Below are 26,095 nucleotides of genomic sequence, written 5' to 3'. Positions count from 1 at the left end.
AAAGCTAACATGGACCAGACGCATGCAGATGTCTATCTCTACAGAACAGTGATTATGACCGGTTCATACCACACGAGGAAACCAAAGGGAAAGACTCATTGTTGAATAATTTATCAAAACATTTTATTTTTCTTGAACAACAATACAATATGTCACAGAAAAATCACAGAGGGATTTAAGACAGGTCTGGCTCAGGTTTTCTTCTATGCGAGTTCTTTTTTTAAAACAATAAGTGCAGCATAAATCAAACAAGTCAAGGGGAAAAGATAGCATTATTACATCCTTCAAATAATACTAATGAGGACAAGACACAAAACAAAACCTTGACGTCATTAAAAGTCACATCCCTAAAAGTCTCTGCAAAAGGTGTCAAGAAGTACAACTACTGCTAATGTGCATCATAAAACCACTAATGCCTCACAAGATTATGAATTTCATACAATGGAAAAAAAAACATTTGAAAAGATCTTGAATAATCTGATACAGTACAAAGACATCATTCCATTTCTGTAACCACTAAACTGTGTTGAAATGGATCTAAGCACCAGTTTTATCACTGATAATGTTCATACTGTATATCGTTATATGCTGTTTAATGAGGGGGGCAATGAGGCAAGGAGGGGTCTAGCACCATGAAAATTAAACAGGCCCCTGATTGCACTTCCCCTATCCACACAATACACCCACACTACAATTTTAAAATACCTTGTAGCCCCTTATCAAGTGAAGTGCCCTTTGATACGCAATAAATATATAAGAAAACCACCATGTACAGTATAAATAATGTCACAATTTACAATTTTCCTTTTTCTCTGTGATCCAAAAAACAGAAACTGACAACAAAAAGAGGTATAAAAGTGGGAACAAATTCCCATTGCAGTAATTTAACTTGAGTGAAAAAGGATATTTTTAGGTTGTTTTATAATACAGCAACAACAAACCATAAAGTCGGATGCAGAAAGATTCGACCACAAACAAATTCAATATTTGATTGAGAACAAAACCACATACATAAGTCATATTGAGAACCTGAAAACAGATACATTATGTACAGTAAATGGTGTGCACAGACTAATGAGGGAAGGGCTGATATATGACAGATGTCATTTGTTGGGATTCATTTGAAATGCTTTAACAGCAGAAATACTAGAACTACTATAAATAGGCCTTACCCAGGTGATCAAATCATTGCAGTAAAATAATTTAATTTCATGTATGAAGCTAAGGATGGTGATGGAAGCCATGAGATGAAAACATAATTTCTGCTGATACGTGATCTAAGTCTGATATACATTGTTTTGTCTCCTGTGTTCATTCAAATAACTTGGTTTTCAAGAATTTCTAAGTTCCTTTTTGAAATCTGTGAACAGGTGTTTGTTGTTGTAATACTCATTTTGGCCACACGAGGCTGAAGTGCACCACTACCCCATGCACTAAATAGGACTTAAAGGATTTAGGTCTTTCTTCCAAGAAATATATACAATATATAATATACATATATTGTACAAAATATATATAGTTTGTTTTAGAATGCATGGAGATATTTAAACTCAGGTGGCATGATAAATGAATGTTTTCAGTCCTTTTTAGAACAAGGTATATTGGTGCAGTTATGCCTCTTGTGGCCAAAATCAATATTACAACATAAAACACTTTTCTTTTTATATCCTGCTAACCCTCCCCCCAAACTGTTTTCACAAATGAGAAAATAAGTAACTAAGAAAATTAAAAACGATTCCCGCCCAAAGAAAGGAAAGAAGTTTAGCTTTTCTTAAGTCATAAACACAGGAGAACTCAATGTAGATTTGACTTTCCTCACCTGCCTTTCAGGGCTTCTGCAGTTTAGCCTAGCCTCAACAAAATGAAACCCTTTATTTTGAAAGATTGTTTAAAGTTGGGTGAAAATGACTGGACCTTTCCTGTCATGTCTCAATTCATGTGCTCTATAACGTGTAAAACTGGATTACAGTATATAAAGCTGGCAGTGCACTGAACAGGACGGATGTTTCAGGGGCTAAATTAAAACAACGATGTGCCGCTCAGTCCGCTCGTCTATTTGGCCTCATGATTGTGTGTCTCTTTGGACATATTACTTTTCCAGACAGAACCTGGCACTTCATTGACATAAACATCAATGGTGACCCTCCCTGTCCCCCTCTGTACCCCGTCTATGCACACCACTGTGTATCCCATAAATTCATTCACAATTTACAATTATTTAATTTTTTCTGTCTAGAAACGAGAACAAAGCAACAAAAGAGGTATAAAACTGGGATTATTTTCCCATTCCAAAAATAAGAACAACACTATGTCTGTTTTCCGGGTGTATCATAGAAAACCACGCATCTATTTAGAGGGATACAAAACAAAAAACTATTTTATCATTTACAAACTTGATTTCAAACTACAGTAAAATCGTTTTAGTCGTCTTTAAACCCATATTCAAGAGAAACCAATACAAGTTTGTTTTTTTAATACCTACATAAATCCTTATTTGTGTGTTTAAACCTCTAATTACCTCTAAATACAGTTTGCAAGGCCAATGTGGTGTACTTATAGGCTGGTAACACTTTTTTAAGTATCTAACGGGAATAAATTAGATTGGAGTAGCACCTCAATGAGTATACAGACAGGAATTACAAATGTCGGAGTTTACCTGAATAGCAAACAAAAACAGGAACCAATACGATGTGACAATCAGCTACTCATCCTGTGAAGTGATTCCCCTGCTGGTACGACAGAATCACAGCAAATTCATGGACACATAGAATAACTAGAGTGGTGTAAAAAAAGTTCTACTGAATTTGCATAAAAGTACCTGAATTTATACAAAGAACCGGCTACTTGACGCTTTTCAATCACAGCAGTGTCCGTTGAACATATAACCTGATTTCCAATGCTAGCAGTGCTCACATATTTTCTTTTTTTTTTTAAATATCTAAAATGCTTTTCATGAGAAGTACCAGTCTAGTCATTCTATTTCAAAACACACGTCCAACCAGCAGCTGGTATGGGGAAGACGGTGAGCTATAGTTGGATTGGCTGAGTATCCATACCTTATTGTGTGATGTAAACAATACTGAGTAAACGTGATTGGCTGATTCAGAGAGTGTTTTCTAGGAATAGATTGCCTTGAAGACAACATTTGTGCAGCCATTAGAGTTTTGGTTTATGGCTGAAAGACGCCAGGGAGGAGTCCTCACTTTGAAACGGGTGATGGAGCCTGAAGGGGGAGACAAGAGGGGGAGACAGAACTCAGCCGGCAACTAGAAAAAGCTGTGTGTTTAATTAGAAACACTTGTGATAAGAAACAATTATTTCTGAACCCCACAGATATCTAATATGCACATACATACTGTAACTTATCATCAGTACTTTTCGTGAAATATTCTGTGATGTCTGTAAAAACTAATGTCTGCAGTTAATTCAACATTTTATGTTTTAGTCCTTGGGAAAGCCGCGGGTATTAAAATGTAAAAATGTCCTTGTTTATAATGTCTTAATAATTACTTATTAGAGGTATGTTTTGTTGACTTATGTCCTCACATTATCACATATATTTAAGAATTTGATATTATAGAGAAATCCTTCATTTTAGTGAAGATAACTTTCCATTTCAGTTCAGCCGTAACAGCGACGGATCCCTTGCTTAACCCACACTTTAGAGATTTGAAGGGATGGATTGAAACTAGACATTTTATATGTATGAAGCAATATGAAGTCCTTTTGTCTGTCCTTACAACCTCATGAAAAAAGCATTACCGTTATTGATCGATAAGTGACACTCACCAGTGTGAAGGCGTCGTAGATTCTCATCAGCTCCTCAATCCGATACTGCTCCAGCACCACGACTCCCGCCAGCAACACGCTCTTAGCTCGGGCGCAGTCCTCACAGTGCACCACGTAGCTCTTCTTAGTGCTGTTGTCACTGGTCACAAGCAGCAGGTCAAACACCTCCACCTGCACACACACACATTTGGGACTCAAGGTTAATTCTATGAAAACAAATGACAGACGTCCTGTTTGGACTGACAGCGAGGCCAGGGAAAGAGGAGACTCACGTCACAGTCGTTGCAGTAGTAGGCGGGCTCGTCCTTCACGCGGCTCTGGTAACAGATCTTCTTCCCTGCAGCCACCAGCTGCTCTCTCAACATCTGGATGTGCTTGATGGACTGCATCAGGCAGTGTCTGAGGGAGATGGAGGAGCGGATAGTGGGGAATGTAAACATACGCAGGCAGGCTCTCTGACTTTATGGAATGCAGATATGGCCAGTAGATGTTATCAAGAGCTCAGTAATCTGAGAATGTTTTAAAAGGACATTTTCATGAGATTTCATTTATAATGTGTAATTATTTCTTAGCTCATATATACAATGCTTTGTTTTGTTTGATGCAGCTGAAACAAAATGTTTTCCCAGTTTAGAAATCATTTTTGCCAGATTTAAAGAAATTCCCTCAAGTAATTCCTGAGGTTTTGCATTTGCGAGAATAGAACAGATGTAGGGCAGGCAACTAGAAAACAGTATATCTACACACCAGGGACAGCTTTGGGCAGAGGATTATATTAAATATAAATAAATAATATTTACACATAAAAAAATATCTTACTTGACCATCTTGCAGGTATCCCGGTCGGTGATCTTGATGGTGCGAGCCACATTCCAGGACACGTGGATCATTGGGACGATTGACTTAACCTTCTTCAACTCGTTCCACTGGTAGCGCTCCAGGGCCAGTTGGTATTGGTATGCTGGGGGAGAGAAAAACAGCGGTGAGCGTATTAAACAGTATATTTATGTTGTAATCTGACACAAAGAACAACACCGGTCAAGTTTAATGCTTCTGTTTTTGCATCGTGTTTGGGGTTCTCATGGTAACTTACAGTTGAGTGGTCCAACATTCCAGGCGATGTTGTTGCACCAGCCCACCGCCTGGACCCAGTGCACAGTCCCTGCATTAATCCACACCAGGTCTCCCGGCCTCTGAATGAAGCGGTACACGGGAATGTTGGCGCTGTAGAGGTCTTCCAGGACCGGCCACCAGGACCCTGTTAGGTAGTCTACTTTATGCCTGAGGGAAAAAACACAATGCATACATAGACTACACAATACAAAACGACAAAGTAAAATAAGTACACAAAACGCATAATCAATCAAAGGCTCTACTTGCTGGAATTCTGAAAACTCAAAGCAGATTTAAGATTTAAAAATGTTAACAATCAAGTTGGTTAAAGCTTTAATGTTTTAAGTACTATCTATGCCCATCAAACCACGGATGATGAAGTTAGCTTTAGCTATGATCAGGTGTACAGGACAACTCTTTGGCAACTGTCCTTGCTTTTGTCTGTACCTGTCCCTTACAGTTCAACATAAAAGCAGACACTGGAGCTAACGCTGCATGTGTTGTTAAACAGCCTCTTCACTTACTTCTCACAGAATTTGTTGATGGCGTCCCAGTAGTGCTCATGGACGGCGAACCACTCACAGTCACCAGGACCGATGTTGATGTTGACTGAGCAGAAGTTGTTGTTCTCTTGATGACCTGAAAACCAGCCCAAAAACGTTTGGGTTCTCTTTGTCTGACGCCTGTGTTTATAATGCATTCTAAAAATACCAATAATTTGCTTATGGCAATGTATGTTCATAGCATTTCAAGCACAACAATAACACATTCAAAAGCATTTCATATTGACTTTAGGGTCATAATCATTCAACATTTTTGTTTACCTTAAAAAATGATATGGATATATGACAATGATGATGGTTACGATAATAATAGTAATTATAATTATTTTGGCTATTATCATAATTACCTTAATTATCATATTTTATATAAAAATAGGATGAGAAATGATACTGTCTTGTTATCTGAACATGGACTTGTAGGAATGATTTTTTTACCTTATAAACGTAGAGATAGAATTTTGTTTATTTGTGTGCGTATTTAATTACTGATTTATCTATTTTTCTTCATCCTGCAACTGGATGACTAACGGGAGGGCTACTTTCTGTATAAGAGATGCTTTCTGCCCTCCCGCTTCTACTCATTTTGTTTGTTTGTCGGATTCATAAATTGTCTGTACTAATATTGCAATAGCATAATAAATACAATTGCTGGTCAATCTGATATTGACCAATTTTAGTGACTTAAAGTAAGCTGTATGTATTATATCTGCCGATATCTCAAATAGCTATTGGATGATGAATTATAAAAAGATAAATCATAACTATGTGAGCATATATGTGGGGGTGATAGACATACTGTTCCTTCATCAGAAAATACAGCGGTCTACTTGTCTGCCTTACACCGGGATGTCTGCGCCGCGGTTTTGTTGCGACCTCGGAACGGCGTCATACCCCACCGGGCGCGTTTCAGAAGCGGAGCGTCTTGCATGCACGGTTCGCAGTTATTGTTGATTTGGTCATATTTCCTGGACATTTGTACTTCTACAAGAAAGTAGTAGGCTACCTAGTGAAATGGTTTTATTTGTATGTCTGTTTAAATTGTGTTTATTGTTGTTATTTCCTATTTTGTTGTGTTGTAGCCTACAGACAAAGTTAATAATAATTGTAATAGTCCAGTTCAAAACAAAATGAATCAAAGATGTGTCGCTGTATTGTAGTTCTAAAAAAAAATGCATGCATCATCATAATAATTCGATATAATTTACACACAGTGCCTGTAAACAGGAGGAGAACGCTGGTATTTCTTCAGCTACTTGAAAGATTAGGGATGGGGGGAGGAGAAGGAGCCAGCTTTGGGTGCACCTCCTCAACCAGCTGAGGCTGGACAGCCAACGACATCCTCAATATTTTAGGATGAGTGCAGAGCAGATGGATGAACTTCTGTCCCTCCTGGGCCCTGAACTGACCAGACAATCAACAAATTACAGAGCTGCCATACAAGCAGAGACTGGCAGTTCCACTTCCTGCCCGGTGCTTTGCAACGCCTCACGTCTGCGTTGAAAATAGACCAGCCGCGTATTTTTAGCAGAGCCCAGCGCGGAGACGCTTCTGGGACGCTTCTGAAACGCGACGTGGTGCGTCTGATGGAATCACACGCATTGACTAGAGTGGCCGCGATTGCTCGGCGCGGCGCAGACGGACCCGATGGAAAATGGGGGTTAGTGTGTTGTCAGTCACACACACTGACCTGGTGTGCGGCTGCCTGGCACCTTCATGTAGAGCTGGACGGTGTTCATGCCCAGGATGGTGCTGCCGACGTGACTGAGCATGTTGTTGCTGGATTCCACCCGCATGAAAGCTGGCAGCTTCAGCAGCTCCTGCAGCTGGGGTTTCCACCTTTACAAACACATGAATCCTAATGTCAACGACGAGCGGAGTCATTGAGCTCCGTTTGAGCAGGCAGATTTTCATAACACAATCTCACCTTTTAGGGTCGGAGAGATCAATATTGGTCCCAAATTTAATGATCTTCCTGCCTGTTTTCTGCTCAGAGCTGGGGGAAAAAACAAAGTCAGGGTTGAGTTTTGTTCACAGTAATATAATGAATTCTTTGCACCGACAGAAGGACGTTTTGCTCTAACCTGGGGGTGCTGTTGGCATGTTCCTCTATGCTGGAGATGGAAGCAGAATTGGCTTTAGTTGTAGTGGAGGCAGGACTGACTGTAACCTGGGCAAATGACAGAGCTGCTTTTGTGGCGGCTGATGTTTCTGAAGACTCGGACTGCTCTTCGTCATCTTCGTTCTCGCTCTCCTTCTCCTCCTATAACACACCTACATGAGCTTAGCTGACATGTTGGCCAACAGCTAAAATTGATTTTCATTTCCCAGCTGAACAAAGATTATGGAGTGCATCAATATCTAACTAAAATTATGAATCATTGTCACAAGTCCATACACCTGTATCGGCTGATGATGAATCCAAACATACATGCATCTTAAAGAGTTACTTTAAAAAAAAACTATGAGAAGCCTATTCTCTTTGCTTTTCCACGGCCATTGTTTAAAATAACCAGGGTTATGGAAAGAATGTTTTAATAATGAAAAGCTACACAGATGATTAAAACATTTGCACGTGTTTTTCAGAACAAACATATTGCTGAAAGTCCATTAATAAAGCATGTTATAATATCTCTATTCACTAAACATTGGACAAAACTATCTACGTGTATGTGTGCACATATGTTGCCATGAAGGAAAATGTCTACCTGTAGGCTCTCCTGGAAGCTGGAGGCCTGGTATTGGGCGTATTTGGCAATTGTGGTGTGTGAGCGGCTGCTTTCACAGGGCCACGTCTGCGCCGAACCATGGTGATCCCAGTTCTCATCGGCAGGCTGCTGAACCTGAGTCCTCACCTCCACTGCATGCTCCGCGTTGGCCTCCACCAGGGATTTGGTGGAGAACAGTCCAAGGTCTTGTATAGGGAAAAGAGAACCTAATTATCATGGGATCTTTAAACACTCAAAAATATTTTTTTATCACTTATGTTGAATTCATTTATATATTTCAGACCATAAGCTTAACATGTTTTATACAACATAGTCCGACTTGAGAGAGTGTGCCGAATAAGAAATAAGATATGTTTATCTACACTGGATGACAGTGAAATACACAATGAAATAAATATGCAAACACATTCAAAATGAAATTCCTATATCACATAAAAGCCTTCCAGTGAGCAAGCCGTCATGTCATGGTTGACCGGTCTGCATTCAAATATGGATCATAATGACTCGATTTAAATGAGAGAATTCAGTTCTGTATTTGCACGTGTTTTACAGCTCCTGAGAACAACAGCTTGCTCAGAAAGCCTTTTATAGAAATGACTCAAAAGTTTCTAAAAAAGTGTAACGTTTAAAATGTCTACTACATCTGAAATAAACCCTGGTTCATAAAAGGTTCATTTATATCTTAATAAACGATGTCTCCTTCTCCTGTTCTACTATGGAAGCCCATAAGGGATTAAATAAAAAGGAGAATATAATGTTTGAAAAAAATCAATAATAATCCAAATTGTTTTTCTATTTTCTTTTCACATACTTGCATGTGCATTGACTGCTGAAAAATGTTGTTATACAGTAATGCAAATCGTTGTCAATTGAGTTTAATTCTTTTAGCTAACCTTGCCTTACCAGCTAGCATGCTACTGCTTATAAACCAACAACTGCATGGCCTGCCAAAACTTTCCAGGTAAAACTTGCACACCAATTTATAAGTGTTACTCATAGACATACATTATTTTGGATCACATGGCGTACAGAAAGGATGCTGAATTCAATACCAAGTCAAATGTGGAAGATAATATTGCTATAGCTGAACAACATTATCATTGTAATAAAGTCCCCTCAGGGCTTCCATACATTACTCTTTTTCTTTTTTCACAACAATGAAAAACAAGACAAAAGCCCAATTTAATAGCTTTTTTTGATGTGCTTCTAATCGCCCAAAACTAGTTGATGGGGATGCTGCTGAGCTTCAAAGAATAACTAGAGCATGGTAAAGTATCTGAGATGAGTATGGTGTATAAACTTACTTAGGCGGAGAGAGCCAGCAAGTCCTCTGATGACTGTTACTGCATTTTTGGGATCAGTGCAGAACTGAAGCAGGACTGGAGAGAAGGCGTCCCTCTTGCTCTCCAACTGCGGAAGAAAACTTACAATTAGAAAAATCTAATATTTGAACGCAGTGAAGCAATACATTTAATTTGTCTTAGAAGCAATTGAAAAATACTGACAGTAGGTTGGTAAGTTGTAGAAGTCCTGAAACAAGGTATGATAAGGCAGCTCTCTCTGCTGCTATCGAGAAAACAATCCAAGACAGTTCAAGTGATTTCAAATAACTAAAATTTATGGTGTTGAGTTACAGAGTCTTTTCAGTCTACAGCCATGCTGGGGGCTTCTGAGGCTGTATTTAGGCAGGGCTGTGAGCTAAATGCTAACTACAGCATGCTATGGTGCTCAGAAAGACATTGCTAGCATGCTGATTGCTATGTTCCGCATGCTAACATTTGCTAATTAGCACTGAACACAAAGTGGCAGCTGAAAGGAATATTTTCAGGAGTATTTAGTTAAAGTGTTGAACTGATTCACATTTTAACGGTAGATGTGAGTTCATGGTTTCATCAGGAGGGGAACTTGAAAGTCTGTGCAACATTTCTGACCCATCAATCAGACAGATTTGGATTTATTTCAGTTTGGCGGACAGACTGGACAATGGACATAACTTGTTTTTGGATCAAAGAAAAGATGTTGCATTCCAAACTAACTCAAATGTGGAAGATAATATTGTTATAGCTGAATAACATTATTATTGTAATAAAGACTGACAATGGACAGGCTGACATTTCCATTTGTAAAACCATGCCTCTAGCATGGCGAATAACATGTTGTTTGGACTCAATATTTGATGTCACTACTTGCTGGACTGCATCTTTTAGACTAAAGCTAAACTCACATAGATGCTCGGTGTGGGAGGATTGAGCTTTTCTCGAGGGATTTTGGTCTCGGTGTCAATGTTGGGTTTAACATTGAAGGCGGGAAGCAGGAAGGACTCCTTGAATTTCCCCTGAACCTTCTCCCCCCTGGAAAAGAGACGACAGGAGTTTATAACAATAACCTATATCAATTGGTAAATGAGAATCTTTGCATTAGCACTCACTTGCAAGCTCTTACTACTTCAGCGCCGGTGTTTTCAATGCTAATCTTGGATAGAGGGATTCTTGGTTCAAACTCTGACATGTCGAATGTTTGTCTTCCGGCATCTACTTTTATTAAGAGGATCTTCAACTCCTTTGACAAGCCCATAGACAAAGCTTTCAGTCTCAGCGGGTCATATTGAATCGTAGAGACTGAAGGCGTGGTTGTATTGGTTGGTGTAGTCTTGGTGTTATTTTGTAACTCTTCCTTCTTCGCCATTTTTATCTGTGCCTCTTCATTCCCCTTTTCTTTATTGATGCCGTGTGGGGTTTGATTTGTTTGAGAAATCTGGCCCTTCGTGCTTTCTTTTAGGAGTTTGGCTGACTTTCTGGAAAGGACAAGCACCGAGGAGGAAACATCCCTTTTCGCCAAATCCCTTATGTCGTTTGCTTTGTTTTTAGGACACATGATCCTGCTCTCTTCCGTCTTTATCTTGATTTGTATCTCTCCTTCTCTTTCTCCATCCGTGCCCTTATGTTTTCTCTTTCTGTTCCCAGAAGTGTCTTTGCTGTGTCCTCTCTCATCCTTGGTCGAGACAGTAATGCGGCTGGTGATCGAGGCTGTATGCGTGGTGGTCAGACTCAGCTCGGCACTAAGTGACCCGTCCAAAAGAGAGGTCTCTGTTCCTTTGGCGAGGATCTCCATTTCTTCACTAGCTTGCTTCTCTTTCATGCTGTTTTCAAGTTCTTTCTGCTTACACTGAGACGGGGATTCTGCGACAGGCTCCCTCGGACTGTGGGCTTTCAAAAGGGTGTCAGAGGTGAGAGTTGGTGACTGATTACCGGGTTTGGAGGATGCTGTGTCTGATATACAGAAGTCCTGATGCTCATGAATATCCGGCCCCAGTTCAAGAGAAGAGGAGTACTTCACTCCTTTGGTGGTGCAGGCAGGAGGACCCCCAAATGGACCGCCTCGACATGTGACCCGCTGGCCTCCGAGGAAAGTTGCCAGGCTCTTGAAGACATCGTCCAGACCAGTTTTATTGTGGCAAAGCTTATGGAAAGAAGAGTCAGGGGTTTCCCCACGGCTGTCTTCCTTTTCTTCCTCAGCAACTGGCACCTTTGCACTGGGGGGATTGCAGATTGCAGGCAGGGAATAATCCACCTGTTGGTCTTCGCAAGCTTCCTTTTTTATATCGGTGGAGCTCTCGCTGTCGTCGGAAAGAGGAGGAGTGAAGCACTGGGTGGGACTGAGCTGGAGGACAGGTCTACTCATCACTCCTTTTTCTAGCTCCTCTTCGTCTTCTCCCAGAATCGACACTGGTGAGCCCTGCCAGCTAAGAACAGGAGGTGTATCTGCAAGGTTGTCTTCTATTTCTCTTAGATTTCCCTCAGGCTGTAGGTCTGGAGCATTGAGAGCCCCTCCCTGGCCACCTTCTCGGCGATGAACAGGCACCTCCAAGGTGAAAGAACAGGCTGAACTGAGAGGCGCTAAGGCTTTAAATAAAAGTGAAGGGAGCGTGTCATCGGGCTTTGCTTTGGGGCTGTGTTTCGAAGCGATGGCGGGCTTCTTGACGGACAGTTTGGCGTTTATGGGAATGCTAGAAGGAGACTTTTTAAGGTGATTCTTGAGTTTTGGGGCACTATTGTTCTTCTTGGGCATTTTAATATTAACAGATTTTGAGGATGGCTGTGGTGAAGAGGGAAGAGGAGTGTTTGTGGATGGTTTTCGTGTTCGAGCACTCCTCTCTCTGTGCTTGTGTTTGCATGGTGCCTGGCTTTGATTGTCGAGGGACAGAGTTGTAGTCTCCATTTGGGCTTCTCCTGAAAAGTGGGAAGTAAAGATAGAAGTCAACGTTTCCTTTTCCGTAACTCCAGTTTTGAACTTTCTATCCCTCTTTGGTATTTTATCCCTCCGCCTTTTCCTCTCAGACAATCTTTTTTCCTCTTTTTTCTTACGCCTCTTCCTCTCTTCACCCTTTCTCTCCCTTTTCACTGGCTTCTCCGTTTTGTTGAGTTCTTCTAACTCCTTCTCAGGCTTGTTTGCTCTCGACCTGCTGTGGGAGGACTGTCGTGAGCAGAGGGGCTGCGAAGTCTTTCTATATTTGACGTCTGACAACCAGGATTTTGGAACATCGCTAGAGTTGTGGGACGCGGTGGATGTCTGGCTAGGTCTCGGGGTGTGATTGGGGCTTCCTTGGAGTTTCTGCTGTCCACTGAGGTCAGGGCTACACTGATGAACGAGTGATGGATCTTTTCTGCTACTGGCCACTGTGTATGGAGAGGGACTTGGAGGAGCACGTGGACTGCTGGCAGTAGAACCTCCATCTTTAGGGCTGCAGAGGAGGGTCGAATAGGAAGGAGAGTCTTCCCCTGAACTCTTGAATTGGGCAGGATCCCTTGAATTGCCCCTTTGATGAAAGCGCTGAGGTTCCTGCAGGGTTAGGACAAGACAATCAATTACATAGAAAACATATATGCACTGTTTATTTATAGATGTATAGAAATTAAGGCAAAATGGCACCCTTTTAAGATTGATTTTCTTTCCAATTAATTGAAGATCGAGCGAATATATATATGGATGTAGACGTTTGTGTGTTCATGCGATTTAAATTTTGATCACTTACTGTGCTTTGTTTGTGGTGATGCCTCCGTGAGTCTTTTTCCTCAGCAGTGTGTAGCTGCGGGTTGTGCTGAAGGGCTCTGGGGTGGCTTGTGTGCCGTTGTTGATAGTGGTAATGATGGTTTTGATGGCTGTAAGGCACACGGGGGTGGTCTGCTGGTGACGAGGACATTTTCCGGTCGACCTTCCCCCTGCTTCCGTGATGAGGTGCTCTGCCGCCACAACCCTGGTTCAGAGCAGCCTGGTGACTGTTATTGAAGCCATGTCCTCCAACTCGTGCTTTAGAGGTTTCCTGTGCATTTCAGAATCAATATTAAAAATAAACAAGCAATGTTTGTATAGTTTGATTTATTTTGGAAAGGAGGTTATATTAATGTCTGTGTATCTGTTTCTCAATAGGGATGTATCATGACACTTGATGGAATGGTGCAGCATAGGCTAATGAATACATCTTACATTTTTGAGCCGCTCCGACTCCCTTGCCGTATTTTATTTTGTTTACCATTGAAGATCAGGGCACTCCATTCATGTGGGGTTGAAATAATGTACAAAAAAAGAGTTCTGACTGGGTACTTAAACCCAAACACTAACTCAGAAACAGCTATTAACATCTTGTAAAATCTCTGAACACATATAGCTTCTGGATACAAGTAGGAAGAACTAGTTCCCATCTCGTGAAATGGGTTGGGGTTAGGGTTAGGGTTCGGTCTATCCGAGTAACATGTGAATGCACCATGGGCCTTGGCCGAGGTCTGTGCCTTCCGTTCGAGTTTTTATTGTAGTTCTTTATTTATTATACAAGCTTACCTGTTGCTGGGTTGAGGTCCTGTGGTCAGAGTGATGGCAATGACCTCCCCTGTCATTTTGAGGCTTCCAGTCGTCCTGGCTGCAGCGGTGGTGGCGAGGTGGCGAAGGGGCATGACCAAGTAAAGGTACATGTCGTGATGCAGGATGAGATGACTAGAAAGAGAAGCATAAATATTTACTTTTGTTGACCCAATTTGACCAATGGGTGGTGCTATTGCACAGAAATTAAAGCATGTGAACAGATAAATACTGCATGTGGTTTACTAAGCCAACAAACTTTACCTGATCGGGGCCAGAGTCCCTTCTCCTCTTGGCCAGACACTCTTCCCTAGGGGATAACGGGTGCTGTGGAGGCGGGCTGTGCTGGTGCAGGTGGTCACGCTGCTGGTGGAGGACTGGACGCTTCCAGGGTTGTGGCTTGTTGTTCATCATTCTGCCAGGAAAGCTCCTGCGACAGTCTGAGGGGGCCCATCTGTCCGGTGGGGTTTGGAGTTCTCTATTGTTGCGATGCAGGCGAGGCCCCCCATACTAACAGTCAAAAACGGAAATAATCAAGTCAAACTTCTTGTTCCAATAACAATATGAACTGCTTTGCAAGGGAGTTCAGGATCAGCAGGCCTCACCACCGTGTTGCTGGCAGTGTTGTCCCAGTGTGAGTAGCGCTCTCCTGGTCCTGTTAGATAACCGTTACTGTTGCCAGCTCTGTTGTGGAATGAGTGTGTTGAGTTGTGATGCCAGGTCTGGGCCTCAAAAGGCGGCTCTTTGTCATCCCAGAGATGCGGCGGCTGTCTGTGCCCCTTAGAGATACCCTTGTCCTGGAAATTGTTAACCGTTCTCTCCCCCCTGAGCAGAAGACAAACTGAACTAAGCAACATGTATCAAGATGCAGATCAGGTGTTGTACTATTCTGCTGCTGCTCAAGTAACAGGCACGGGATAAGTTGTTTCAACAGCAAATGCATTGCAGTACGGATCAAATTTGAGAAAGACTATTTGTATTGTAAGCATCAAAACATTGGGTATGATTTACTCACCTACTATAAAGACGACTTGATGGTGGATAATGTGATTGATTGCGCCCTTCTTGGGATCTGTGTTAATAAAAAAACATACAGAAGACTATAGTCTCAAGATAATAATACAGCACATAAAAGAATATAAGAAACCTGGGCGCTCTGAACCTTAGATGTCTGGTTTTCAGGTTAAAGCTTCTATTTTCAAGTGTTTGCCTTGTATGCGCACTCTTCCTTTGACTGTCTCGAATTAGTTGGTACTGTAACTTTTGGTGACTTTATAAGGAAGAAAAACATATATTCATACAACTGCTTTTTAAAGGGATGAAAATATATTGTTTTTATATTCTAAATAAATAAAACCATACAACAGAAACAATAAATATTAAACATTTGGGAGCGGAGTACAGTCTTTTACTTTTTATATTTAAGTGTTACCGTTTTTAGGACCTTTGTTTACTATACAGGGCAAAGTCATTAAGTTTTTAAAATAATATATGATTTATTGTTTATAGTTTATCATTTACAGTAGGTCACACGTCTTAATCAAAAGTTACATGTCAATGTATACAATTACCAAATCTACGAGCAGAAAGCCACAGAGCCCCAAATTGCCGCAGTGAAACATCTACATGTATGCTTCTCTCTTCTGCAGCAGAATGAGTTACAGTTTAGAGTCCAGCTTGTTTTAAGTGCAGATGGGCGCATGCCACAGCTGCAGCCGTAAAAAGAGCTTTTCATGAATATGCTCAACACAGCTTCAGTGAATCAGTCAGTCCCTTAAAGTGGTGCTTATCTTGATTAAACCTAGACAACACAGGCTTGAGTCCCACCTGCTGGAATGACCCTTATTAGGGCAGTTCAAGCTTCAGGTTGTGCCTCTATCAGTTCCTCTGAGCTTAACATTTGTTCAAGGAAAGCTTCAAACAGCTTTCCCTCCAAACACTTGGTACATGATGAAGGCGATTCTATTTTATCTGCTTTCTTATCTGCTAAGTCCACTTTGACTTCTATGAGGCTTACTGTAGTCTTATTGGAAGTCTTGGTTCAAGACTAAGAACTTAGAAAAAGCTTTTCAGTACACTCAATACATAAGATGCCATATCAACTGCATGTTACATGAGGGCACCTGAGTCTTTCTAAGATGAAAAGGTAACAAAGGTTTAAAAGTACCCAAGATGCATGGAGGAAACATTTAGACATGGTCAACCAGCAATTATTGTTTTTCAGGCACAAATGCCACGTTTCGATCACAGGAGTTTAAGGCAATCCTCTTAACTCAACTCTACAAATAGTATGAACACTAATATTATAAGTGTAGTCTCATCTGTATCAGTTTCTGTTCAGAAACATTTGGTTGCAACAGAATGAATAGACAGGCAAAAAAGTGGTACAGCATCTGAATGTCGATTGAAATTTGAATATCATAATAAGCTTCAGACTTGATGTGTCCGGTTATTTGCATAAATTAAAGGGAAGTGTTATCCGATCCCAAGTGGTCACAAAAGACAAGTTTGGAGAAGGATTCTATTTCCAGAAGTGAACTGATGAACTTGAAAGATGTCCACTTTTGCTCATATGACTCAAGAGACATGTTATGCCAGGTCTGAACAGGGACCGAGTGTGTGAGTGTTGTGAACAATGCTGCTGACCTTTCTGTGTGGCTCCAGGGGCGACTGTTTACAGGAGCCCATTGTCCTCTGTTAGGTCCTCCAGCTGGATAGGAGTCCCATGTGTTGCGGCCAGAGTACAGCTCTGCGGGGTGATACATGCAGCCTGCAACACAGAGGGTGAGGGTTTCAGTTTTTTTGAATAAACAAATGAACATCTAATTTAAATAACGTCTGACTGCATACTATAAAATGCAATTTGGAAGTGCTGCGTATGTCATCCAATCGCCATCACTATGGGTTGAATCTTTCAGTGCATGATGCTTATTCAGGAGAAGACTGCTTTACCCACTGATCCGCTATCTGAAAAAGGCCAAAAGGAAGAGCCCTGTAATCAAGTAAAGTTAAATCGAATTACAGCAATCGGTGAACACTAACTAAAAACACTTCATGCAGTGTGTCATACATACATATATGACGACATTTGTTAGCTCAAAACACGAGTACTGTGCGTCTTCATCACTGTACTATCAGGACATCTAAGCGAATGTCTTTGTTTTCAGACACCGTACAGTGGACAGTAATCTATATCCTTATATAACTGCTTTAAAGGGGACAGTTTGGATGTTTTGAAGTGGGGTTTAATGACTAATCCATAGTCGGTGTATACTACAGTAGATGTGCTCGCCCAGTTTGGAGACACAGGCAGGAGTAGCGGCACGGAAGCTAAGTAGTTCACTACAGTTAGTGGGGCCAAATGTATTATAGCCAGCTAAAAAATCAATATAAGTCTGAATGTATGTTATTTTGAATATTATAACCCTGTTACCTTGCTGTCAGACAGCACTTTCTGACAGAACTAAAGCGGTTATCAATGCTATCATTAAAGACATCGGACTAGCATCCTTTTACAAAAACAAAAAAAATGGTCAGTATTGGGTTGGTGTAGGGTGCCTTGCTCAGGGGCAGGAAGTGCACTGGGACCTCTCCAAGTAGCAGTCCACACTCCATATTTATGTCTGTTTGTGGATTTGAGCCAGCCACCCTTCGGCTCCCAGTCCAAGTCCCTACTGACTGAGTCACTGCTAGACTGTTACCGTTTGATTGAATTTGGAATAACAATTTTTGGGAAAAATAGATAAATGACATTGCTAAACTAGAAGTTATAACGTTATAATAATAATAAAATGTATGGATGTTAAAATGTAAATTCTTTGAAATCTAAAAACGTATTTCCAAAGGATTATAGGAAATAAAATATGATATAACGAACACAAAAATTGGTAAGAAAGCATAGATAATGGCAAGGTCAAGAGGTGAACACCTTGAGTGCCAATATCATGTAAGTGAGTACACTAATATGATATTGAGTTTTTTAACTTGCTATATTATGTTTGGTTGCTGCCCCCATCCTCAGAAGTACATTGCTTCATACATACATAGCTTCTGTACCCCTGTCTGTTTCTCAAAACGGGGGGCTACTGACTGCTATTTAGTATCTACTCCAGTAGAGTACTTAACACACAAATCAGAATTATTCCCTTAATGTAGTCGTATTATAAAGTGCTAGATTGGTGCACATATCTGCATGTTTTTAGCTATACACAAATCACAGGGAGAGAAGCAAGTGTTACCAGTCTTGGTCTGTGTTTGGTCGGCCCTCCACTTCACACCTGAGAGCAAAAAGAAAGACATGAATGAATGACGATACACAGTCATTTGCTTTTGTTCTGGATTATCCCGGAGTGTGCTTAACATCGGGACCGTAAAGTCTTTTAGAATATCTCCAATAAATGTTATTTAATAATGCTGTATCTGCTCAGTGGTCATATCAACAGTCAGCCAGGGCTGCATTGTGCACTCAGCCTCTCTCCAATCACTGCTACCCAGCAGCCACCACAGCCGGGGTCCATCCAATGACAGAAGAAAAGGCACTGAGAGGAAGGGCCATGGCAACCTTACTTAAGAACAAAGAAAAGCAAAGAAAAAAAACAGGGTGGGGTGTAGTAGTATTTTTGAGTTGTAGTAATATCCCTAAGTCTTTATTTCTCTTACAGAACTGGTGGTCTCTCGACAGAAAACGTCTTCCCCCCGCAGGGTCTCATTGTTCATCATCAACTTCCAGAAGCACAATGAGAACTGGACCAGGTCAGCTGTTTCGCTGTCTCAGAATGTATAATCCTTAAAGTTCCTCTGAATACTTTTCATATTTTCATTCTCATTATCCCTGCCTAGGAGGGTAATGTTTTTGACTCAGTTTGTCAGTTTGACAGGAGGATTTCGAAAGAAACGACTGGCCAGATGTTCATGTAACTTCGTAGAAAGGTATTGTATGTGCTGATGAACAAGCCATATCATTTCTGAATAGATGCAAATGGTTTATTTTCTCTATAGGGCATTTGTGCACGTAACCTCAAATTGGTGAAACAATGGCACACTTTTTTGATAATTAGTTAATCAATTCATTTGGTTAAAATTCTTTGAAGAATATAACTATAATACATCTTCTTTGTACCAACTATGATGTCTCCACCTTTGAACATAAAGCTCAAGAACACACCACATTTTAAAGAGCCTGTGAATGCAGCATTGGTCATGGCTAGTTGTCAGGCGATTCCTTACTTTGACAAAACTATTTTAATTACAGTTATGTGTTTGACCCTGGCCAGAAGGAGTGTCCTGCTGTCTGTGATGCTGCCGCCTTTAATGCTCAGAATATTGTGTTGAAATGAGCGGACCTTGTAAAGAATAACCTTGCATGCTGACGTTAGTTTTGCTAATTGGTGTTTGTTTGCACCTCTTGATGAACTCATTTCCTCCAGCTATTTATAAACACTATAAATTACTGCTGTTGAACTTCCCTCTGGGTACGGTTTGTTTCGTACAGGTGTGTTTGTGGTTAGACTGTTGCAGATGTGTGATAACCTTTCTTTGAGTGCTGAATAAGGTGATTGAGCAGATCTCTTCAAGAGTTCATTTCGTTCCAGTTGCTAGAGCAACAGAAGCCAGACGCTTTCAGCTGTTTAGAGTCAACTGCATTTAGGCCTTGGTTTATTTTTAGAGTAGAAAGAGGACACAAAAGGCCTTTATGTACTTACAATGTTGCACTGCAAACATACGCTCAATGAAGACTGCATGACACTGTGTGCCAGTTACTACATAAAGCTGTCTCGTTATATCCTGGCTAATTCTCGCATTACCTCCTGTCCCACTTAAATCTGCTTTTTGAGAGACCAGCTCTCTGAGCTTTTTGCTATTCTCTGCTAATGCTGAAATAATCTCTTCATCCATCGCTGTAAATCTTGGGATCTTGATTGTAGCTACGACCCTATTCTCTGTTTTAACGCGTGTGAATGTCACATATTTTTGCTCATGTAAACAAACTAAAAACATTCCTACTAAGCTGTTTTATGGCTAATGAAAAGAAATAAATAAGCCACTTTTATTTAATTACCATTACATGTCGTCCCATGATGAACAGCCTACGTTGATCCGGTTTAAAAAACGTTAATAATGTTTAAAAGTAGGTGTGATTTTCATTCCGACCAGAAATGTAGGCTTTTCTTTTGGACATATCTCCCCAGACCTTACATTCTTTCGGGAAACTGCAAATGCACAGAAATGGCAAAAAACAACCAAGAAGCAGCATTTAGTAAACTGCGGTAAACACGCTCCAAAAACCCAAATAACATACAGTGGGGCAAAAAATATTTAGTCAGCCACCAATTGTGCAAGTTCTCCCATTTAAAAAGATGAGAGAGGCCTGTAATTTTCATCATAGGTACACTTCAACTATGAGAGACAGAATGGGGGAAACAATCCAGGAAATCACATTGTAGGATTTTTAATGAATTAATTGGTAAATTCCTCGGTAAAATAAGTATTTGGTCACCTACAAACAAGCAAGATTTCTGGCTCTCACAGACCTGTAACTTCTTCTTTAAGAGGCTCCTCTGTCCTCCACTCGTTACCTGTATTAATGGCACATTTTTGAACTCGTTATCAGTATAAAAGACACCTGTCCACAACCTCAAACAGTCATACTCCAAACTCCACTATGGCCAAGACCAAAGAGCTGTCAAAGGAGACCAGAGACAAAATTGTAGACCTGCACCAGGCTGGGAAAACTGAATCTGCAATAGGTAAGCAGCTTGGTGTGAAGAAATCAACTGTGGGAGCAATTATTAGAAAGTGGAAGACATACAAGACCACTGCTAATCTCCCTCGATCTGGGGCTCCACGCAAGATCTCACCCCGTGGGGTCAAAATGATCACAAGAACGTTGAGCAAAAATCCCAGAACCACACGGGGGGACCTAGTGAATGACCTGCAGAGAGCTGGGACCAAAGTAACAGACGCTACCATCAGTAATACACTACGCCGCCAGGGACTTAAATCCTGCAGTTCCAGACGTGTCCCCCTGCTTAAGCCAGTACATGTCCAGGCCCGTCTGAAGTTTGCTAGAGGGCATTTGGATGATCCAGAAGGGGATTGGGAGAATGTCATATGGTCAGATGAAACCAAAATAGAACTTTTTGGTAAAAACTCAACTCGTCGTGTTTGGAGGAGAAAGAATGCAGAGTTGCATCCAAAGAACACCATACCTACTGTGAAGCATGGGGGTGGAAACATCAGGCTTTGGGGCTGTTTTTCTGCAAAGGGACCAGGACGACTGATCCGTGTAAAGGAAAGAATGAATGGGGCCATGTATCGTGAGATTTTGAGTGAAAACCTCCTTCCATCAGCAAGGGCACTGAAGATGAAGCGTGGCTGGGTCTTTCAGCATGACAATGATCCCAAACACACCGCCAGGGCAGCGAAGGAGTGGCGTCGTAAGAAGCATTTCAAGGTCCTGGAGTCTCCAGATCTCAACCCCATAGAAAATCTTTGGAGGGAGTTGAAAGTCTGTGTTGCCCAGCGACAGCCCCAAAACATCACTGCTTTAGAGGAGATCTGCATGGAGGAATGGGCCAAAATACCAGCAACAGTGTGTGAAAACCTTGTGAAGACTTACAGAAAACGTTTGACCTCTGTCATTGCCAACAAAGGGTATATAACAAAGTATTGAGATGAACTTTTGTTATTGACCAAATACTTATTTTCCACAATCATTTGAAAATAAATTCATTAAAAATCCTACAATGTGATTTCCTGGATTTTCTTTTCTCATTCTGTCTCTCATAGTTGAGGTATACCTATGATAAAATTACAGGCCTCTCTCATCTTTTTAAATGGGAGAACTTGCACAATTGGTGGCTGACTAAATACTTTTTTGCCCCACTGTAACATATTGCATATGTCTTCATTGGAAGATGCTACAAATCCTAATGAGGCCTAATTCTTAGTATCCAAAAACAATAAGCAAAGAATATCAATTTAGAATATGGTCATCAGAGCAAAAGTAGTGGAATAGAAAGTGTGCATGTTGCTGTTACTGTTTGCCTGGTTCATGCTAACAAACTGTTTGTTTGGTGTAACATTTTTAGACACAAGCGTTGCAATTATTTTTTTGACAAGAGGAAAAATTCCCTTACCACGCTTTTATCCCCGAGCCTGCTGCTGGTATTTGAGCAACATTACAAAGACAGCACATAAACCATCTGTTGTACACCCTCCCTTTTGCACATTACAGGACACACTGTTGCTACAGGGTTGTAGGGGGAGCCATCACTCAGCAGCAGCTTAAATTTGACTCTGCACAACAATGGCGCTGTGCTTCCAATATTAAACCCATCTGCGCAGGGTTAACTCGAGACATCTGGAATTCAGCTCCAGCCTGGCCAAATGATGTCATGTGCAAAAGGGGTTAAGTTGCTGTTGGGTAAACCCTCTGCTTCACAGCGCGATACGTTTAAGAAGAGAATGTGCAATGCAAACAGTGCAGTTTACGAGTGGGTTTTTGTTCAATGTATGGTAGTTCCAGAGCTAGATTGAGCTTGTGTGAGTTGATAAAGTGTTGGACTGTTTCTGTCACATATCAGGCACTTGGTTTGTGGTGTTAAAACTTCCAAAAATATATATTTGACAAACATAACAATGTCTCTTTGCAGAAAACATGACCCAAGATAGTTCACAGACTTTGTTGTAAGCAGTTTCAAAGTAGCGACAATCTAGTTCCAATATATTGGGGAGGAGGGAGACGTCTCTACGGCCAAAATCTCTAACATTTGACAACTCACAACAACAATCTAAATCTATAAATAGCACTTCTTTCACAACAGGTAAGAGGAAAATATGCATGCTGGGTGAACTGTCCCTTTAAATCTGTCGTATGCACAACTCAGCCTGCTTTCTGCCTCTTGTCACCAAGGAAACCCTGGTGATTCACTCTGTCACCAAAGAGGAATAGACTTATTTTATTCATGTCTCTGTTGAAGCCCCCCATGTGTCTTGTCTTGGGAATGTATTTCATATCTAACAGTGGATGTATTTGAGCATGTGCAGCCAGTCTTACCTTACAATGAGCACTGAGAGGAAGGGGGAGACAGAATCTGGTCCCAATTCGATGACGCTGTCAGTCAGGAATAGCCAGACAGCAGACCCGTGCAGTCCCTTTAAATAGACATGGTCATCCTCCGTGAGCTGGCAAACACACACAGCAGAGGGAGTGAGGAAACACCACAGTCAGTTGGAGCACAGATGTAGAAGACAGGAAATGTTTTATTGTCTTAAACCAAAGCCTTTATCTTTCCTCAATCCCTAATGTACTGCTACCATTCTCCTTCTCATTTCCTACAACAGATGCTTTCACACACACTCGCACTGTTGCAAACCTGACCCTCTCTAGACAAAGGAAGAGGACGAAATTAGATGTAAGGGAGAAGTGAGAGGATGGATGGGCCAGTAACCTCTGACAGGCCTTCTTCTTCTCCTGGCTCTCCTCTTCATCGCCCTGCCCTTTGCTTTATTCTTCACTACTTGTTTCGACAAGGCTCCTTTTCTTTCTAGATACCCAATATCCCTGCCTTTTGCATTCTCTTTCATGCAATGTGTACGGCTCTGCCTATGCCTCACCCTCCCTTTTCTCTGCATGCTGTGTCCTTGTATCCCTGGCAACCGATGATATCATTTAGTCCAGAGCTGGGAGCACGGCCTCAAGCATCCAGGGGGAGTGTATGCGTGTGATTTTTGACATCAAGATAGGGGGGGGGGGGTTTGGAAATGATTAAATGTATACTTCCATTTCTCGTCTTTTTTTTCATTCTACATAGATGTCTGCAAGATTTACACAGCTGACAGCTGAATGAGAAAAACTGTCATTGTTAAGAGACGATCTGCTAATAGGCTGCAATTTGTGTCCTCATTTAGGCAAACCAACAGCCTGTCATTTTCTTGCACACTATCTGGAGCTGCTTGCTAGCTGCAGTGAATCACTGCAGATGTGCATCTCCTGCTGAGACTGTCTGTGTGCCAGTAGTAAGGATCCTGTACCATAAAAGGAAAGGTGGGCTGCACCAGACTAGGCCTGTCTCCGGTGGCTCGTAGGCTAGCTAACAACAGAAGCAGATACATCAGGAGAAGAGATGAAGAGGAAGCGACAGATAGGCTGGATGGACAATCCTTCCTGGATGCATGCACATGTGTGATTTTATTGGATTTGAGCCGGAAAAAGTGCCACAATCACAGAGAGAGAGAGCATACAGTATGAGCCGAATATCAATCACATTTCTAAAAATAACATCCCCGCAGCCACACTCCCTTCGGCTCTATCCCCTTCTCCCGCCTCTCTTCAATAGCAGCTTCACCCGGTGTATGCTCCATAAAGCACAGCCCTCTCTGAGGGGTACTGGAACGTACCAAGGCAAGGTCAAGAGCAAGGAAGAGGGGGTGTCTTTTGCAAGCGATGCAAAATGCACAGGGCTTTTTATTGTTAACAAAGACAATGAGGCATGTTAACATGTTTGAAGAAGGCACTGGGTGCACATGTGTGTATTGTGTTTAAACAGCTGGGTTGTGTGAGGAGTAGAAACCTGGAAATAATTGTCCAGGTGGTTGCCTAAAGCTGACAATCAAATCAACTGGAAGCATGCGCTGGGTACTAGTCATGAAGTAGAAAGTAACACAAAATTATGAAATATTCACTATATCTCAAACATTTAAAAAAAATAACCACAAGTTTATTTTCTAAACACATATTTGTGTTTGTAAAATGTCTGAACATTTTGAAAAATGTCCATAAAAGTTTGTCAAAGTGAAGGGTTATGTCTTGAAATATATTGTTTTGTCATTCCTAAACTCAAAAGGTATTCACTTTGATGTTTTACAAGAAGAGATATGCATTGTTGCACAGAAAATGACTTTAACTATTAATCTATTATCCAAAAAGTTGCATATTATTTCCTATCTAATCGAGTCATCAACTAATGGTTGCAGCTCATATACTTTTGTCAACAAATCCAGTAGTTCATTTCATAGAGAAATCTTTAAAACTGAGCCCCTGAACAAAGAACTATCCAAAAGCACCACTTTACCAGAGATGAACTAACAAGTTTCTTCAAAATAAGTTATTAAGCATGACAGAAGTGACTTGGTGACTTAATAATTCTTAGCTGACAAACACCAAAATTATCTTTATTATATCCAAGAAAATAAGGCTTTCTGTGCCAGTAGTGATGTGACACAGTTCACACACGAGACTAAAGGGAGATTAATCATCACTTAGTCTCACTGTAGCTCCTTTTTACTACACACACACACACACACACACACACACACACACACACACACACACACACACACACACACACACACACACACACACACACACACACACACACACACACACAATTCAACAGTTAAACGTTCCATTGAGCCCGAATGCAACCACAACAAAAGTGTAGCCACAATAGTTTCCCTTCACTACATTCTGCATTTCACATTTCTTATTTGTGCTCCTGCACTCTGTGTCTGCACGTGAGCACTGTATCTATATGTGTGTGTGTGTGTGTGTGTGTGTGTGTGTGTGTTTGTAAGCTTCATGCATGAATGTGCAGCACAGTCTGCAGACAACACACACACACACACACACACACACACACACACACACACACACACACACACACACACACACACACACACACACACACACACACACACACTGCAGTATGTTCTGCCAAGACGAAGGCACATAGAGTAGACACACACATGTAGACACACACACGGGATAAAATGAAATAGAAACACATGCTCGCGCTTCTTCCACACTCGTAGGTGAAGTGCATTCACATTTAGCCATTAGCAAATAGCACATGAAGAAGCTCCACTGTAGTCCTTCTTTTACCTCTTTTTTTTCTTGTCTTCGCTCTCTTTGGTCCACACGCCCCTCTTGGCTCCCCTATTCCTCCCTTTCACTCCTCGCCACCTTGTCTGGCCCGTTCCTCGCTCCTCTGTCTTCTTTCTTCCACCTCACCTCCTCCTCTTCCTGTTTCCACTCCGCTCTCAGATGCT

The 26,095-nt window shown here is 41.3% G+C and overlaps 1 protein-coding gene across 5 annotated transcripts; it reads right to left on the bottom strand.

The window, feature by feature from the left end:
* Window positions 1-106: 106 nt before the first annotated feature.
* LOC134872107 (lysine-specific demethylase 6B-like) lies at window positions 107-26,095 on the bottom strand. 5 transcript variants are annotated; one of them, XM_063895250.1, is made up of 22 exons: window positions 25,929-26,095; window positions 23,103-23,230; window positions 18,283-18,321; window positions 16,691-16,814; window positions 15,060-15,116; window positions 14,650-14,869; window positions 14,309-14,554; window positions 14,027-14,179; window positions 13,224-13,511; window positions 10,620-13,030; window positions 10,416-10,542; window positions 9,496-9,601; window positions 8,171-8,376; window positions 7,547-7,725; window positions 7,390-7,458; window positions 7,153-7,301; window positions 5,427-5,541; window positions 4,883-5,070; window positions 4,609-4,750; window positions 4,062-4,188; window positions 3,790-3,960; window positions 107-3,223 (listed from the first exon to the last, which is right to left on the bottom strand). In XM_063895250.1, exons 4-22 carry the CDS (start codon window positions 16,807-16,809, stop codon window positions 3,200-3,202), a joined length of 5,097 nt encoding a protein of 1,698 aa, XP_063751320.1. In that variant the 5' UTR covers window positions 16,810-16,814; window positions 18,283-18,321; window positions 23,103-23,230; window positions 25,929-26,095; the 3' UTR covers window positions 107-3,199. The 5 variants fall into 5 exon arrangements, 4 of the variants coding, with proteins under 4 accessions (XP_063751320.1, XP_063751324.1, XP_063751322.1 ...); XM_063895254.1 differs by having other exon boundaries at window positions 14,653-14,869; XM_063895252.1 differs by lacking the exon at window positions 18,283-18,321.

The sequence above is a fragment of the Eleginops maclovinus genome, chromosome 11, assembly GCF_036324505.1.
Source record: "Eleginops maclovinus isolate JMC-PN-2008 ecotype Puerto Natales chromosome 11, JC_Emac_rtc_rv5, whole genome shotgun sequence".
NCBI lineage: Eukaryota > Metazoa > Chordata > Actinopteri > Perciformes > Eleginopidae > Eleginops > Eleginops maclovinus.
The sequence above is the reverse complement of the archived record's forward strand: the minus strand, read 5'-3'. Positions and strand labels throughout refer to the sequence as shown.

Excerpts from the sequence above, each read along its gene's own strand:
- LOC134872107 (XM_063895250.1), bottom strand. The coding sequence starts at position 16,809 with ATGTATCACCCCGCAGAGCTGTACTCTGGCCGCAACACATGGGACTCC. Across the intron at positions 9,602-10,415 it reads CTCCCACACCGAGCATCTAT|TTGGAGAGCAAGAGGGACGC; the intron begins GTGAGTTTAGCT and ends TTTCTTCCGCAG. Across the intron at positions 5,542-7,152 it reads GCCAGGCAGCCGCACACCAG|GTCATCAAGAGAACAACAAC; the intron begins GTCAGTGTGTGT and ends GCTGGTTTTCAG.